This window comes from Miniopterus schreibersii (genome assembly GCF_964146895.1).
Source record: "Miniopterus schreibersii genome assembly, chromosome: 18".
Taxonomy (NCBI): domain Eukaryota; kingdom Metazoa; phylum Chordata; class Mammalia; order Chiroptera; family Miniopteridae; genus Miniopterus; species Miniopterus schreibersii.
Genome location: NC_138121.1, coordinates 7,233,127 through 7,250,113, shown reverse-complemented (window position 1 = coordinate 7,250,113; position 16,987 = coordinate 7,233,127). Strand labels below are relative to the sequence as shown.

Genomic DNA, 16,987 nt, shown 5'->3' with positions numbered 1-16,987 from the left:
TTGGCTCTCTGCCACTTTTGGTTCTGTTTCCTGGAGTTTTGGGAGGGGAGGAGAGTCCTGCATGACTGGTTTGGGACCCTGCCCCTTCAGTTAGATGATTAGATGATTAAGGCCAAGGCCGTTGAGATGCTTACTTCCCCTGGAAACTTGCGCAAACTGGAGGGCCAGCTTTAGCAGACAGAGTGGGGTGGGGTGTTCCAGAGTTGGACTCCTGCTCTCCCATGGAGTGAAGCAAACCTGGTGTCCAGCAAGGTGACCAGGAGGCTGTCGGAGCTGGCCCTGTCCAGTAAGGGTGGGAGGGTGTCCAGTGTAAGGGACAGGGTGTGCAGGGTACGGGTGGCTGAGCTCAGCTCTTATAAACTTCCTGGGCCCCACAGGCACAAACACAACTCCAGGCCTCAGAATGGGAAGCTCATATTTTCTAAAAACAAAAAGTAGACAAAAAGTCTTCTGCCTCCTGCTGCCCAGTCCCATAGCCTGGACCAGCCCAGGAGCGGCTCAGGCAGCCTTGATTCCAGGACCTCCCTCACACACAGGCCTGGAAGGAGAGGCTGAACAAGGGGCAGGCAAGAGGCTGGCACCCAGGCCCGCCCAGGACCCAAGCCAGGTCAGCCCTCCCCTCTGGACCCCATTGAGGCTCAGCATTGCAGCTGAGGGTCCTGCAGGTGTTTCCAGAGCCAAATGCTGTCCTGGGGCCTAAGGGGTCGCACCAGTAGCAGGTCACGGAGAATGCAGGGGTCAGCCGGGCGGTCTGTTGGCCAGGTTGTGAGGAAGCCTTTGTGGGCCCTGGGTGCCAGGCCCAGGGCTTGGAAGCACAGGCCAATGTAGACGTCATTGAAGGGGAACGGTGCCACACGGGCTGCCGCCCGCAGCAGCCAGGGTACCAGGTGCCCAGCGATGATATAGCCACCCCCACTGGCATAGGCCGGGTAGTTGCCTTCAAAGAAAGACCCGGGTACGTAGAAGGGTCCTCCAGGCTTCCGGAGGGGCTTGGCCTGGGTAAAGACCTCCCCCATGTAGAGGCCTCGGGCCCAGCGGGGTGGCAGGGCCAGCAGGTAGTCCAGCAGGGCTGGGGTGTGCACGAAGGCGTCATCCTGAGCTTGCAGGACGAAGCGCACACTGGCGCAGTGGTGGCCAAGCCACGACAGCAGCAGCAGGTCCTTGAGTGTCTCGTTGAAGGGAACGTCCAAGAAGTCCCAGACCAGCAGGTCACTGTAGCGATGGCTCTCCCAGGCCACCAGAGGGCCTAGGTGAGGACCCCCCTCACCCACTGGGGACCCCAGGAGGAAGAGCAGCCGGATTCCAGGAGTCGGACCACCCCAGGTCTCCCTCACAGCCTGTCTCTCAGCAAAGCGCCCCGGTTCTGACTTGACAGCCAGCAGCAGGTAGGTTTCCCCACAGCTGGGCACGTGGCCACTGCCACCTCCAGGGAGCCACCGAGGGAAGCTCCGGCAGGCTGCTGACAACAAGAAGCGGCGGAGGTCTTCAGGGTAGGAGGTGAAATCGGGGATCTCAGCAGCAGCGGCAGCCCCCCAAGCCCGGCAGTCTCCCACCTCAGTGCTATTCCCACTGGGCAGGGCCCCCAGCCGCCACTGCTGCTGGTTCCAGTAAGCCAAGGGCAGTGGGCCAGTCTGGCCCAGACGGGCTGAGAGGTTAGCCGGCAGGGTGGGCTCAGGGGCTGGTGTGGGGCCTGGCAGGGTGCCCTGGGGTCCCAGATAGGCCTTGCTCAGCCGAGACTCTGATGTCCACTCGATGTACACTTTGAGGCCCAGGAGCGTGAGCAGTGCTGACAGGCAGAGAAGGCACTTGGGGCAGCGCATGACCCAGCCCAGGGAGGGGGTGGCCGCGGGAGCTGCAAAGGAGCCACAGAGGCTTTTGGAGTGCAGGATGAGCCTTCACAGTCCCCACCAACCTTTGTAATAGCCTCTTAGTCCAGACCCTAAACTGGCCCCTAACCAAAGACCCAGATCTTCCCCATTTCTGGACCCAGAATCACTGCTCCAATCCCATTCCAGCACCGGCTCTTTCCACTCAGCCCAACCCTTTCCACCGGCCTGTTCCCCACTCTCCATTCATCCCCCTCACCGGGAATCAGGATCCCGGGGGTTCAGCCCCTCCCTGTGTCAGAGAAACCCAGCCTCCCTCACTCCAACTGTCCCCATGCCAGGGACTGAGGAGCCAAGGATCTGCTCCCTCTTTACCTCTGGGTCCCGCTCCAGCGCCCCGGGCTCCCTCCCTTCTGCCCTGGTCCGGCTGTGGCTGCGTCGTCTTTCTTCATGAGCCTCGTCGTCCAGCCCAGCCCAGCCAGTCCAGAGGGGTGGGGCGGGAGGGCGAGCAGGCGGCTGGGAGGGCCCCAGGGGCTGGGAGGGGCCGGGGCGGGGCTGAGGGAGGCTGGGGGGAGGGAGGGCAGGAGGCCGACCTGAGAGATGGGGCTCTGGCGTGTTGGGGCTGGTTTTCTGGTGAGACAGAGGAAAAGGTGCAGAGTTGGCTGCAGAGACAGACTGGGCACCTGGCAAGGCCTGGGAGAGTCCGAGGGAGGGTGAGACAGCCAGGCCTGAGCCCGGGCCAGGTACTGTTGGAATGGCCCAGAGATAAACACGGTCCCAAAGTTGCAAAGCCGGGAGGCGAGGGGCTGGCGCCTGGTCGGAGGAGGCGGGAGGAGAATGTGCTGAGGGAATGGGTCAGCTTGCCAGAGATGGGAGGGGTGCTGCCAGAGTCAGGGCGGGCTGGGTTAGGGGGCTGGTTAGGAGAGACAGCCAGGGAGACCTCAGGCGGGGGCCGAGAGGAGACAAGAATGCGGAGAGCACTGCAGGGAGAGGATGAGCAGAGAGACAGTGAGCCAGAGACAAGGGGTGGCCAGGAAGCCGGAGGGGAGCAGAGAGGGGAAGACTTAGAGAGGCAGGTGGAGGGACTCAAATGGAGTCGGAGGAGGGAGTCTGCAAACAGAGCCAGGCCCAGGGAGAGGCGGAGGAGGGAGCCAGGGAGGAGCAGCAGGGGACCAGGTGGAAGGAGAAGGGGCAGCTGCAGGCGCAGCCAAGCTAGAGGGCAGTAGAGGGCTGGGGGCGTGGGGAGCCCTCAAGCGGAGCCGACCCTGCACCTCCATCCCCTTTGGAGGCTGGCTGCCTGACCAGCGGGGTGGGGCCCCCACTCCAGCTCTTCCCGCAGCTGCACTGGGACTTGGGAACACTAACATCCTACCCCCAGGGACCTGGGGGGGGAGGGGGGGTCTGCCTGTGTTTACACTGGATGTGCTCCCAAGGATTTTGCTGTTGGGGCTGCATCAGCTGTCTTGGGAGGCCGGTAGGTGGAGCCTCCTGATCCCAGACCTTCTGGAACCTGGGGTGGGACTAACCCTGGCCTGACCCCCTTCACTCCACTCGCGGTGGGGGAGGACGGCCTCAGGGACCCTGTCTGTTAGCCATAGCAGTTGATTATCTGTCCAGTGCTGATTTCCTCCCCCTCAGTTTGAATAATAGAGCCTATGGAACCAGCTGGAGGAAGACAATGTGGAGGAAGTGGGGAGTACAAACGGGTAAAAGCTAGAGTGGGAAATGCCAGCCACGGTCTGGGGCCAGGGGCTCCTCCCCCAGGGCTGGAGAGAGGGATCCAGGCCCCTGGGCTCTCCCGGCTCAGCTAGCTACTCCCAGGGGTGCAGAGATTCTCCATAGGGGGTGACAGTGCCCCTCCTGGGGTTGTTGGAAATCTCGGAGGGTACAATTTTGGTTGCTATGTGCATTAGTCTGGGTCCAGTCAGGAGGGAAAGCACACAGCAATGGGAACAGGGAAAGTTGAATATTGAAGTGACAAGGGGGTCACTGACAAGGTGCCTTGGAATTTACTGGAAATCACCTCTGGGGTGTGGTGGAGTCATTTACAGGAGGTGCTGAACAGAACTCCTGTTCCCTTACATAACAATGGGAACAGGGATAGTTGAACTGGCCCTGGCTCAGCTGTTGAGCATCGACCTAGGATCCAGGAGATAACGGTTCAATTCCCCTGCAGGACACATGCCCGGGTTTCAGGCTCGATCCCCAGCAGGGGGCGTGCAGGAGGCAACCGATCAATGACTCTCTTTCATCATTGATGTTTCTCTCTCTCTCCCTCTCCCTTCCTCTCTCTGAAATCAATGAAGATATATATATATTTTTTAAAAGTGCCTTAAGAGGTGCCTTCTTGTGGAAGAGTTGGGGGGAAGATGTGCAACCCAGCCCAGCATCCCTGCCCCCCTAAGCCTTTGGATTCCTTCTGGCTTCTTGCCTCATTAACTGTAGGCCTCTGTTGAGGCCATGTCACCCAACCAAGACAGCTGTTAGAACCACCCCCAGCTGCATAAGCCAATCACTAAATCCAGAATCTCTAGTACATTCCCTTGTACCAGTGAACTTGGCCTGATCCAGCTTACATCCACCCTCACCGGTCTCACACCCCAGGTCTACTCCACGGGTTCCCCAGGTTTCTGACTACAAGTATTTTAGTGCACAAGCTGTTGGCCTCCTGGGTCACAGTGAGCACCTGCCCCCTGGGCACTGTGATTTGGCTCCAGGTGTTTATGGGTCTAGTGACAGCAGGGGTGCTTGTGATGCTCCTAAGAGTGGACACTCTCAAGGCATCCACCCCATCACATCTTAGGGGTTTTGAGCACAGGAAGGCTGGTAGTCTCCGACGCTACTAAGGAGGCTGAGTGACATGGGGGTCCGAGACAGTGTTTCTTTTGGTCCAACCAGACATCCCCATTCCAAATGTCATGATCTCTCTCTACACCAGTCCGCGCCCTCACTCACATAAGGCTGGAATTCAACCACCAACCTGCAAACTGAACTGCTGTGTTGTTTCCAGTACTATCAGCCCTGGGGCTACAAGAACTTTTGGGGGCTGTCACAGAAGTGCTCCAGTTCTCAGACCATGACTGGAGCTGAGGCAGCAGACCCAAGCTTGTCTTTGTCTATCTGTAAGCACTCAAGGGCACTGCAGAGGATCCGTCCAACGCCTATCTTTAGAATGGTCATTACCGCCACAGCAGTCAAGTGCTGCAGCCAGAGGGGCTCCCGGGGCACGCGCTTCAGCTGGCACCTCATGGCAATAAACCCGTGATGGCCTGACTGTGAGGCGGCCGCATACCGTGGATTTCTGGCAGCTCAGCCCCAATCCCCTCTCTGAGCCTACCTCCTGGAACACTCTGGACACCAATGCTGTATCAGTTTGGATCCAATCCGGAGGGGAAAAAACACACAGTAATTTGAACAGGGCAAGTTTAATATAAAGAATTAATAACTTTAACAGTGAATTGAAGTGACAAGGGGGTCACTGGTAAAGTGCCTTGGAATTTACTGGGAATCACCTCTGGGGTGTGGTGGTGATTCACAGGAGGTGCTGCAGTGGAAGCACTCCTCTAGGAAACTGCTAGGTGGGGCGGGGTGGGGCAGGGTGCCAGGGGAGGCTGCTGACCCCCTGGCGATGGAGAAGCCACCAGGGAGACAGGAGCCGCACACCTGAACAGGAACCAGGAACCAGGAAGTAAAAGCCTTGCCTCCGGCAAAGTCTCTCTAGCGCCTCCTACTGACAGTCTTATGCCAGTTAGCAAAGGAAAGTATTTCAAAGGCCCAGATCAGTTTTTACAGTGCAGATAAGTTGAATTTGGAGCTGAGTCAAATCGATAAGCCGGAACACCACAGGACTTGGGCGCTACTGGCATTTAGTGAGTGTGGGCCAGAGATGCTGTACCCTGCCTGCGGGGAGCTGACTAGTCCCACATGGAAGAACCATCCCTCTGGAACGCCAGGAGCACCTCCTATATCAGTAGGGTCCCGGGAGGAAACAGAAGCACACCTAAATGAGGTTAACTTGAGAACAGTCTCTTGACATTAGTGGGCAAGGTGCGGTGGCCACAAGGGAGAAGGCAGCTCCCTGGGGCTACTTGCAGCCAGGAGTCTTTACCTGCCCCTGGCTTGGAGAGGCAGGAGGAGGTTACCAGAACTTGAAGTGTGTGGCAAGGGCTCCGTGACAGGCTGACAGGAGCTGTGACCTTCAGTCTAGAGTGCAGCCAGCTAAGGCACCCATGAGGTGGGGACCACATGCTCTCCTTCCCCAATCTGCCAATGCCACACCCCTCATCCCACCCCAGCCCCCAGAATGAGAAAGCCCAACTGGAAGCCAGAAGTAGAACTGTCAGGCACTCAACACAGCCCAGCTGAGATCCAGCTGGATGGGGACAGGGCGTGACTAGGCAGGGGCGGGGCTGGCTGTGTCCTGAGACTGCTCCCGCAGCCCCAACTTCAGGCCCTGGGCCCACTCGGTCCCCAGAACCTCGCAGTTGGGTAGCATCTCCTCCACCAAGATCTGAGTGAGGCCTGGGTTGGACACGGCAGGGAGGTCTGAGATGTCCAGCCTGCGGAGGTTCCTGAGAGGAAGCAAGAAGGGAGGAGGCCCGTATAAGGACAGCATCTGTATAAGTGTATGGAGGGGGTGTGCCAGCCCCCATTCCAGCCCTAGCTTCTTAAATAAAAATCTTTAACTGTCCAGAGAATGTTAGAGCTGTCCAAGTCCATGAAATCCACCGTGTTAATTAAAACTAGGGAGTCCTTTAATTCCCCCTGAGACTCACTGCCACTGCTCACTTTAGGTTTGTCATGGAGACAGGGAACTGCCTGACACGGCCCCCTCCCCACTTTCCTGTATGTGAGCTGGGTGGGAGCCCCTGCCCTGGCTCGGGGCCCAGGCTGAGCTGAGGTCTCACTGGAGGTGGTGGAGGCAGGCAAGGCCCCGTTCGGAGATTCGGGGGCAACCAGCCAGCGAGAGCTCCTGCAATGAGTTGGCCAGCTGGTGGAGGCGGCTGAGACACCAGTCATCCACATGGGGACAGCGCTGCAGAGACAGGGACTGCAGCTCCTTCAGGGCCACTGCAGGGGGGAGAGGGCATATGGCACCAAGGGCCCTTCTGGAGCCCACCGTGAAGGGAAAATGCAGAGCCCCACCCATCTCTACCCCACCCACCGCACTCACAGAGGTTGTCCAGGCCTTCATAGTTGATGGCACAGCCACTGGCATCCACAGCCTCTACAGGTACTGCCTGGAAATCCAACAACTGGAGAAAGGAGTGGCCACGCCCAGGGGACCGAATCCACTCTTTGCCCTGGAACCTGGAAAGGAGGGAGAGAGGGAATGTCAGTGGGTACCCTGTGTGTCCCCAAGCCTCCAGCCTCCGGAGACCACTCCTCTGCCCCGTATAATACAATGATGGTACCATGTCTGCACTAGTTCTACGGCCCTGTTGTCAGGGGTACACGTGCTGGTCTCATTGGATCTCCTGATAGACCCATCAGAGACGGAATGTTTGGCCAGTGTTACATACCGGAAGCTGAGCGCTGAAGACATGACTGATAACGGAAGAGAACAGAGCTGCAACACAAGAACCTTTGCACATGGCAAAAGTTGAGATGTTTTCGGACACGCACACTGTTTCTAAGGGAGGTGCTGGGGGCAATGCTCAGAGCAAGTAAAAGCTTTAATTAGAACAAAGATGAGAGGTAGGTGAAGTCTACGTGAGTTCTGCTTTTCAAAGAGAAGGAAAAGGGGAAAAAACCCAAACATTGGAGGAGGGAGGAAGAGGGAAGGAGACGAGAAAAGAAACTAGTGTTTATGGAGCATGTGTGCCATGCCGGGCCTCCCTACAAGCGTTTCCACTGCAAAATGTGTTTGTAGGTTAGACACAGCTACCATTCCACTTTACAGATGACAGAAATGGAAGCTTGAGATCAAGCCCCAGCCACACAGCCAGCAGGGGGCAGACTGGGGAACTCCAGGGAAGCCTGCCCCACTGAGGAGCCTAAGGCCTAGAGAACAGATCTTCGGCCTCCCCCCACCCGTTCTGACCCCTTTGCTGTCATACTTGACTGCGCCTCCCTGCCTCAGGATGAAATAGGCTCCTGCGACGTATGGGCCGTATCTCTCCTTCATGTGCGTGAAGGACCTGCAGAGAGAACAGTAGCTGAGGCTGAGGCCTGGGGACCACCAACCCCTCACCATGCCCGGTGCTGCTGGGAGGGTCAGAGTCCACAGTATCAGGACTGACAGGCACACAGACAGACAAAGTCAGGCTGCAAATATTTACTGAGTGCCTATTAAGTGCTGGGCACAGGGGGGCAGTGGTGACCAACGCATATAACTGTCCTTGCCCTTCAGATGTTAATTTACAGGGAGAAACAATAATAAACCAGGAAATAAGAGCGAACTGCAGACTATCAATTCCAGGATTAAAACAGAACATAGGGACTGACTAGGAGTGTCTGGGGTTGGGTGGGGATGGAGGAGGCTAATTTAGTTTGGCTGATAAGAAATGCTTCTTGGGGAGGTGACACTTCTGCAGAGATCTGAGTGGGAAAGACTGCAGAAGTCAAGGCAAGACCCTGCCAGGCCAAGGGAACAGCCAGTGCGAGGCTCAGAGGCTCAAATTAGGACAGTGGAACTAACGGCAATAAAGACGCCATGTTGCAGGGGTGAGGGGAGTCCCTGGTAGGCATCTCAAAGCTCAGTAGGTACCAGGTTTTAGGTTTTGAAGTTTGGCCTTCATTCTAGTTGCAATTGGAAACCATTTCAGGGTTTCAAGCAAAGTGGTAATGTTCTCTATTTTGCTTTCTTAAGAGTCCTTTGGCTGCTTTGGCCTATTAATAGTCTGTAGGGGGCATATGGTGACCAGCTAGATTACTGCAGTAATCCAACCATAAAATGAAGGGGTTCTGCTCTGGCTACAATGAAGGAGGCGAGAACTGATCAGATTTGGGATATTCTAGTATTTTATTGATGGACTGGATGTAGAAGGCAGAGAAGCAAAGAGAGGACTCAGGGATGACTCCTTAGAATCTGGCCTGAACAACTGGGTGGGCAGTGGTGCTGTTTACTGGGATGGGGGAGGTTTGGAGGTGAGCAGACTTTTTAGGGGGAAATCAAGGGTGTGCTGTTAACCATGTTAAGTCTGAGGTGCCAGCTAGGCCAAGAGGAGCTGGTGGGCAGCGGGCTGCCTACATGAACTGGAGTCCTTGGGAAGGGTATGAGCCATAGACAAAGATACAAGTTGGCACGGCTAGTATTGGAAGCCACAGGGCCACCTGGGAGTGGCAAGGGCAGGATCTGGGTTCTGACCAGTGAGGCCAGAGCAGTAGGGTCTTGCAGGCCAGGGTTCTCACCGATTTTCCTTGTGCACTTTTGACATCTGCTTTTGGAGCAGGTACTCCCTCAGGGCTTCCACGTCATAGAATCGGTCAGTAAGGAACTTGAGCAGCATCCTCCCCTTCCTCTGATTGCCCTCTGGGTCCACTGTACTGCTCAGACCACGGATGCCCCTGGTACCCCTATTCCATATTGGGGCCACCAGATGCAGGGACTGGGGAGGAAGAGAGGAGAGGTTGAGCCTGGAGAGCCTCCTGTGAGACAGAGCTGGACCCCTCTGTTCTGTTCTTGGTCCATGAACACCCCCCCACCCCCACATGCTTCCTGATTCACTAAATTCTCCTTTCAGAACTTCCAAATTCTGCATTTGGGACTCCCAAGTTTCCCTCCATGTTTTCCACAAGTTCTTCCTCTTAATCAACCCTAAATAGTCTCTTTGATTTAGCCAGACATTCTTGGTTTTCCCAAATTCTCCCCCTATCTCCCCCCAAATGCTTATTTTCTCTCAAAACCTCCATTATCTGACTTCTTAATTTCCTACAAATTCTCCCCTTAATTTTACCCAATTATCCCTGGAGTCTTTCTGAGTAACCAGTTTCTTTCCCTAAAATGTAATCTTAGTCGTTTCCAAACCACCCTTAAACTCTCCTTTCAACTTCTCCTCAAAGTCTTCTCTTAGCCTGCCCCCAATTTCCCGTTTCCCCCCAAAACTTTGCCCAAATCTTTATTTTCCCTCAAAATTCCTCAGAAGTTCCCAACCTCTTCCCCTAAATTCATTCTTCATTTTACCCACTTTCTAAATTCTCTCCACAAATACTGCAAATTCTCCCCAGGAGCTCCCCCACCTCTTGGCTCCCCCACCCCACCATCGTGCCTTTGGTTTTCCATCAAAATTCCTAACTCTCCCATGAGTTTCCCTCACCTGCATTCCTTGGAGTCCTTCCCTTGGCCTCTGCCTGTCCCTTCCAAACCCTCCATCCCTGCAGGTCCCACTCTCACTCTCTTTTTCCCTTTTTATTCTTTTTTCTCTTTTTGGTTAATCCTCACCCGAGCATATTTTTTCCCCTAGAGAGAGTGGGAGGGAGGGAGGGATTGGTTTGCCTCCAGCGGGGGTCGAATCAGCAACCCGGGTACGTGCCCCGCCGAGCATCGTACCCGCGGGGCCGATGCCTTTACTACGGATCCACACCGGCCAGGGCACGGGTTCCACGCCCCAGCCCGTCGACTCCCTCGTCCCTCCCTCTGATTGGCTGGGTGCGCCATCACCGAAGGCGCTCCTTGCTTCTGCATTGGCTTCTCTCTGCCAAGTCCCCGCCCCCTCTTCCTCTCGGAAGCTCCTCGGCAGCCTGCGACCCGCACTCGTCCTTCCTGGCCCCCCAAAGCCGCATGTCTACACGGGCAGCGCGAGGCCTAGCCGGGGGCGTCCTGCTGCCCCGCGCTCCTTGCTTCCTGGGCACAGACAGAGGCCGTGAAGGCAGAGGCAGCAATTTCGGGGCTCTAGGAACTCCGACCACCTACCGCCCTGGGCGCCGCCATCTTGCTGAGATTACGTCACCGGACGGGGCCGGTCCTTTCTTATCCACCCACCTGGCTCTGTGTTTAACGTGTTGTTGTTTTATAGGGTCACGCGCTCCTCTTAAAGGCGCACGCGCTGTTTAGCTTGGGTTTGGGGATTGCTCTGAGCTCCCTCTCCGTAGACTTTATAATGAGACTCCAGCCTGTCCCCAGGGGAGGGTGGGCAGGCCTTCCTGTTAGAGCACCTCCCCTTCCTCTGACTGGGTCAGGGCTCGCTCGCCGCCGTCTTACAGCGGGGAACCATGTGCCTAAAGAGCTGACCAGCGTTCTTTTTTTCCAAGGGAAAATGGTCGAGTGGGTGGTGAGATGGAGGTGAGATCTGAAGATTAGCATTGTGGCCCGGCCAGGAGTGGCTCAGCAGTTGAGCATCGACCTAGGATCCAGGAGATCGCCGTTGGATTCCCGGTCAGGGCGCAGGCCCGGGTTGTGGGCTGGATCCCCAGCAGGGGGCGTGCAGGAGGCAGCCGATCAATGACTCATCATTGATGTTTCAACTCTCTTTCCCCCTCTCCTTTCCTCTCTCTGAAATTAATAAAGATATATTTTTTAAAAAGATTAGCATTGTGATGTGTTTGTGATTTCAGTTTGGAGCTCAGAGTGAAGATTTGATGTGAAGTCTTGTGGATAGAATTATTCATCCATTCATTCCACAAATATTTACTGAGCATGTACCATGGGGCAGGCCCTGCTCTGGGCGCTGAGGTTACCACGGAGAACCGGACATACCCAGCCTCTCTCAGGGAGTCAACATTCCCGGCAAAGAGAGGATGGATAAGAAACACATGAGTAAGCAAGATAATTTCAGATAATGTTTGATAAGAGGCAAATAAAAACAGGTAATATAATAGGGAGTGACTGTGGTATAGGGCCATCGGCAAAAGCCTCTCTGAAGAGGTACCTTTACGTGGAAGATAAGAAGGAAACAGCCATTCAGAAATCTGGGAGGAAGGTGTTCCAGGCAGAGTAGTAGCCTGTGCAAAGGCCCTGAGGTGGGAACCGTCTTGAAGAGAGAGGTAGAAGACCAGGTCAGGCAGGTGGGCAGGGAGCTGACTGTGCAGGCCTGGTAGGGTTTTATTCCATTCTCAGGACAGTGTCGTCTGATTTACATTTTGTAAAGATCATTTCTGCCAGGCTGGAAACAGATTTCAGAGGGCAAGGGTGGTGGTGGGGGCAGCAAAGAGGCTACTATACTCTTCCAAACCAGAGATGAATGGAGACAGGAGCAGGGATGGGGCACCGGAAATGGTGAGAAGTGCTCAGATTATGAGTCTGTTTTGGAGGTTGAGCCAACAGCTTCTGACCTCTAGAACTGTAAGAATAACTTTGTGTTGTTTTAAGCCACTAAGTTTGTGGTGATTTGTTACAGCACAGCAACACCAGGAAACTCATACAGTGGGGTAGGTCCCAATTGAGAATTCTGTTTTGACAATATTCACCTTGCGACATCCAGGTGGAGATGCTGAGAGGGGTCTGAAGCTCAGGAGGGAGGTCGGGACTGGAGCCAGGGACTTTGGAGCCATTGACATGTCGAAGGAATTTGAACATCCTGGGCCCGACAGAGGGGCTCTAGCAGAGGGAGGCCTGCAGTGTGTTCCAACCTTTTCCCTGGCAGGGCCCAGCACTGACAGTGATAATACCTAGAGTCAGCAGAATTGGCTGCTCAGTGAAAGCCAGCAGCCTGGATACTAAGGCAGCCTAGCTGAGGGATCATTCTCTTGGAAGCCACTCCTGGCTCCTCAGGCACACTGGTTGGGAAGCCCTGGATGGCTTGAGTGGAGAAAGGCAAGAACCAAGCTGGGGTTTAAGGATGAATGGTGGGAGGGACCCAGGAGAGAGACAGGCAGGATGAGGCCAGGCATCAGTAGATACCAAACACAGGGAGGGGTTAGGCCTGGGAAGAGGCAGGGAGGGGTAGAGTTGGATCTTTGTACGCAGAGTTAAAGTTAGACTTCAGAAAGAAAAAATATGCTGATTCTCACTGAAGAATGGACTTTGGGATGCCATGTATGACCCTCCCATCACCCTTCCACTGCCCTTTACTCCCCCCACCCCCCAGGTCCCCAGGGGCCTGGGTCATTCTGGACCTTGCTACTTCCTGCTGCTGGCAGCCACTGTTCAGAGACTATGGAGCTGTGGAAGCAGCTGAGGGAGGCTGGACTGGTGCCTCCAGGGCTGGGTCCACCCCCCAGGGCCCTGAGGGATGTCCCCCCATCAGGGAGAGCTGACCAGACCCTCATGTCCCCAGGGGCAGACCCTGAAGGTGCCAAGGAGACACTGCTGTTGATCTGGGAGGAACTGGTGAGTGAGGAATTTGGAGGGCAGGAGATAGAGTAGGGGTGGAGGGAGAATTAAATGAATGAATGAATGAATGAATGAATGAATGGCAGTGTATGAAAATAGAAAGGGCCAGAGATTGAAAGACAGAAATTGAGAGACAAGAATAGAGAAGTAAAGACAGAGACCCACAGAGAGACCCAGAAAGAGAGACAGAGGTTGAGGACAGCAACAGAGAAAGAGAGACTCAGGTTAACACTTAGAGAAAGAGAGATGGAGACAAAGGCAGAGAAATACAGACACAGAGAAAGGCAGATATGAAAAGACAGAGACAGAGACAGGTGGAAACAGAGATAGATAACAAGAAAGGGAAACGAGAGACAAAGAGGCTGAGTCAGACATACAGAGACAATGAAATGGAGAGACAGTGACAGAGACCAGGAGACACTGTGAAGCCCAGCTGGCATGAGCATCGACCTGCGATCTAGGAGATCGAGGTTTGATTCCCGGTCAGGGCTCAGGCCCTGGTTGCGGGTTCGATCCTGAAAATCGGAAATCGTGCAGGAGGCAGCCAATCAATGACTTTCTCATCATTGATGTTTCTCTCTCTCTCTCTTTCTCTCCCTTCTTCTCTCTGAAATCAACAAAGACATATTTAAAAAAAAAAAAAAAAAGACACTGAGAAGCAGAATGGCAGTTAGGGTCCAGGGACACAGCGAGGACCTGCCCAAGAACACATTCCAGGTAGTAAGGTGATGGGGACAGGGAGCACTGTGATGGGAGTTGCAGCAGAGGAGAGAGATCAGGCTCGACTCCGAATACAGCTCGGGCGAGTGGGCATTTCCAGCCGGGTAGCAGCTGGGGGTCGGCGGGTAGAAAATTACATCAGCCGGAGGCGGGCACTTTGGGTAAGCTGACTGAGCAGGTCAGCTGGAGACTGGCCCGGGGACGGACATCACCTGGGGGGGGGGGGGGGGGGGGGAAGAGCCTGATTAGATTAGGTGTGGAGCGTGCTCCGGGATGGAGGGTGGGGATTCTTGCTGAAACTGGATTTTGCAAGGAGGTGCGCAGATGTGCCTGGGAGAAGGTTCAGGAGCCTGACTAAAGTTTGGTCAAGCGAAGAAACTTTCTCAGCTCTTGAGCTGGGACCTGCACCCACCCAGGTTGGGGGGGCATGCTCCCGGGGGTGGAATGCCCACGACTCTCCCTTCCCTCCCGCAGGACAGCCTTCGCCGAGTGGATGTCCAGCTGCTGGGCCAGCTGTGCAGCCTGGGGCTGGAGATGGGGGAGCTTCGGGAGGAGCTGGTTGCCTTCCTGGAAGAGGAGGAGGAGGAGCCTGAGGGGAAGCAAGAGGAAGGACACCTGGGGGTCTCCTGCCCAGCCTCAGGCCACCGCCTCCCGGACTTTGAGATGACTATCTGAGGCCCTGCCTGAGTGCTTCTCATCGGCATATGCAACTTTATGCAAATTAGTGTAAATTTATGTAAATTTATGCAAAGAAGGGTGGTTTGCAGGTCAGGTCAACCTGCAAAGGTTCTGAAGGTGCCCGAGATGAGATTCAGGGCCGGGCCTGTGAGCTGTGGGCGCGTTTGAAGATGACGTGGGAAGTTTGCAGAAAAACTATATTTGCAGATGAGCCGCAGGACAGTTGAGGGGACATTCGGGTCTTCGCAAGTAGAATGGAGACACTGGCAGATCAGGGCTTAGATCAAGGCCGTCCACTGGCTCCACCTGGCTGCCGAGCACCTGGAATTGGCGGCTGTAGTTGCGGTGCACTGTCAGAGCTAACTTTTCCAAGGCTTTGGTATAAGAATATAAAACATTTCAATAATCCTAAAAAGTAATTACATATTGAAATGATAATATTTTGAGTATATTGTGATACATAAAATATTAAAAAGAATTTCACTTGTTTATTTAAGAGTTTTTTATTGTGGTAAAATATACATTAAAAATTAACGAAATAACGATTTTTTTTTTTTTTTTAATCCTCACCTGAGGATTTTTTTTCCTTTGCTCTTCAGAGAGAGTGAGAGAAACAGAAACATCGATGTGAGGGATGTGAGGGATTGCCAGGGGCCGGGGATTGAGCCTGCAACCCCCCTGGCAAGAATCGAACCCGAGACCCTTCTGCCCGAGGGCAGACGCTGTAACCAGTGAACCAACCTGGTTAGGGTGCTGACGAACTTTGAGGGATACAATTTGGGAGAGATGCAAATATCTCGGTCAAGGAAAGTTCCTAAGGCCGAGCTCTGGTGTCCTCTCCCTGTGGAGGGAGGATGTTGCCCTCTCCTGGCACAGCCCTGTGTTCACCACCCAGGACCCTCGCTCTGTCCCCCGTGTCCAGAGTTTTTACTGGGGTTACATCCCGGAGACATGATTTTTCATTCTCAACCATGTGATGGAAGCCAGTCTGCAGCTTCCCCTACCCTCTGTGGAGGTCAGGCTGACCCCAAGCCCCAACCTTCTTGTCACTCGATTAGTCTTTCTGGGGACCCACCCCCTCCGGGATCTTGTGGTATGAACTCAGGTGTAATCGAAGAGGTTCGTGCGCAACAAAGGCACTGCTATTATGAGAAAACGCCAAGAGTTTTAGAAGTTACCTCCCAGGAGCCAGGGAGGAAGACCAGATAAATCATTGTACAAAGCCCAAGCCTGCACTTTCGGAATCCATTTGGCATTCATTTACTCCAAGCTTCCAGGGGCTGTCTCAGCGAGCCTACACCCTGGGGCCATTGCCAATGGGCTAAAAAGGCACAGGGGACAGGAGCTTGTCCCTTCTTGGCAAACTCTCCTTTATTCAGGTTTATGGTTCCTCACCCTTAGGATCCTCAGAACCCCGGCTCCCAGGATACTCGCCCGACCCTTCTAGCGCCTGTTAGCCTGCTTCTGTAATCCCCTTGCAGTACAGCCCCCCTTCCTTTAGCCAATGCAAGAGTTCCTTCTGGTTACCCTGAAATTTGGCGCTAACTGTGGGTGTGGTGACCAGAAGGGCTGGTGGGCCCAGCTCGTGATGGGTCCAGCATCGTCTCCTAAGGCACCTTGTCTTGCTTCTTTGGAGGCAAGTCTTTCAAAAAGCAGGGCGGGCCTTAGCCGGTTTGGCTCAGTGCTTAGAGCGTCGGCCCCAGGACTGAAGGGTCCCAGGTTCAATTCCGGCCAAGGGCATGCACCTGGGTCGCAACCAATCGATGTGTCTCTCTCTTTCTTGTTTCCTCTCTCTGAAAAGCAATGGAAAAAATGTCCTCAGTTGAAGATTTTAAAAAAAGAAAAAAAGCAGAGTGTATTAGTTTTCTATCATTGCTGTAACAAATTATCACAAATTTAATGGTTAAAATAGCACAGATTTACTAGCTTACAGTTTGGGCGGTCAGAAGTCGGAAATGAGTCTTAGACGGTTATAATAAAGGTGCTGGCAGGGCTGATTTTTTTTTTGGAGGGTCTAAGGGCAAATTCTTCTCTTGCACTCATTGGATCATGGCCCCTTCCTCCATGTTCAAAATACAAAAACCAACCTCTGCCTCCACCACATCCCCTTTTGACATTGCCCCTCCTGCCTCCCTCTTATAAAGTCCCTTGTAGTTATATGGGGCTCACCAGGATAATCCAGAATTATCTCCACATCTCAAGATCCTTAATTTAATCCCATCTGCTGTTGGGGGAAAGCCCCAAAAGTCTAAATTCAGGATTGACTCCGAAGAACTGACACATAGGCTCATTCAAATTCATAAGAGCTTTAATTGGAGAAATTTATATACATAGCAAAGCAGCGGTTCCCAGTAGTGGCTGGTGGGGAAAAGCTGTACCCCTCCCAGGACAGGATTCCTTTTACAGGGGGTTAATTATACAATCAGATGGTGGGTAGTCATAGACCACCACAAAGAACAATGCATTTCTAAGTTAACAGATGACATCAGGCAGTTATCACACTCTATACATTCATTAACCTCCTTCCTGGGGACATGATGTTTGTCTTGGG

The 16,987-nt window shown here is 54.2% G+C and overlaps 3 protein-coding genes across 9 annotated transcripts; 1 reads left to right on the top strand and 2 right to left on the bottom strand.

The window, feature by feature from the left end:
* Position 1: 1 nt before the first annotated feature.
* B3GNT8 (UDP-GlcNAc:betaGal beta-1,3-N-acetylglucosaminyltransferase 8) lies at positions 2-2,302 on the bottom strand. The gene is made up of 2 exons (XM_081117582.1): positions 2,202-2,302; positions 2-1,852 (listed from the first exon to the last, which is right to left on the bottom strand). Exon 2 carries the CDS (start codon positions 1,818-1,820, stop codon positions 639-641), a length of 1,182 nt encoding a protein of 393 aa, XP_080973708.1. The 5' UTR covers positions 1,821-1,852; positions 2,202-2,302; the 3' UTR covers positions 2-638.
* A 2,935-nt stretch (positions 2,303-5,237) lies between these two features.
* DMAC2 (distal membrane arm assembly component 2) lies at positions 5,238-10,939 on the bottom strand. 7 transcript variants are annotated; one of them, XM_081117576.1, is made up of 6 exons: positions 10,750-10,939; positions 9,180-9,376; positions 7,886-7,966; positions 7,000-7,136; positions 6,734-6,896; positions 5,239-6,397 (listed from the first exon to the last, which is right to left on the bottom strand). In XM_081117576.1, the coding sequence occupies exons 2-6, from the start codon at positions 9,275-9,277 to the stop codon at positions 6,220-6,222; spliced, it is 657 nt and encodes a 218-aa protein (XP_080973702.1). In that variant the 5' UTR covers positions 9,278-9,376; positions 10,750-10,939; the 3' UTR covers positions 5,239-6,219. The 7 variants fall into 7 exon arrangements, with proteins under 7 accessions (XP_080973699.1, XP_080973702.1, XP_080973697.1 ...); XM_081117571.1 differs by lacking the exon at positions 10,750-10,939 and adding an exon at positions 10,681-10,725; XM_081117570.1 differs by lacking the exon at positions 10,750-10,939 and adding an exon at positions 10,318-10,709.
* Positions 10,940-12,806: 1,867 nt separating this feature from the next.
* Positions 12,807-16,269, top strand: ERICH4 (glutamate rich 4). Its single transcript, XM_081118627.1, has 2 exons — positions 12,807-13,035; positions 14,233-16,269. The coding sequence occupies exons 1-2, from the start codon at positions 12,862-12,864 to the stop codon at positions 14,431-14,433; spliced, it is 375 nt and encodes a 124-aa protein (XP_080974753.1). The 5' UTR covers positions 12,807-12,861; the 3' UTR covers positions 14,434-16,269.
* Positions 16,270-16,987: the final 718 nt, after the last annotated feature.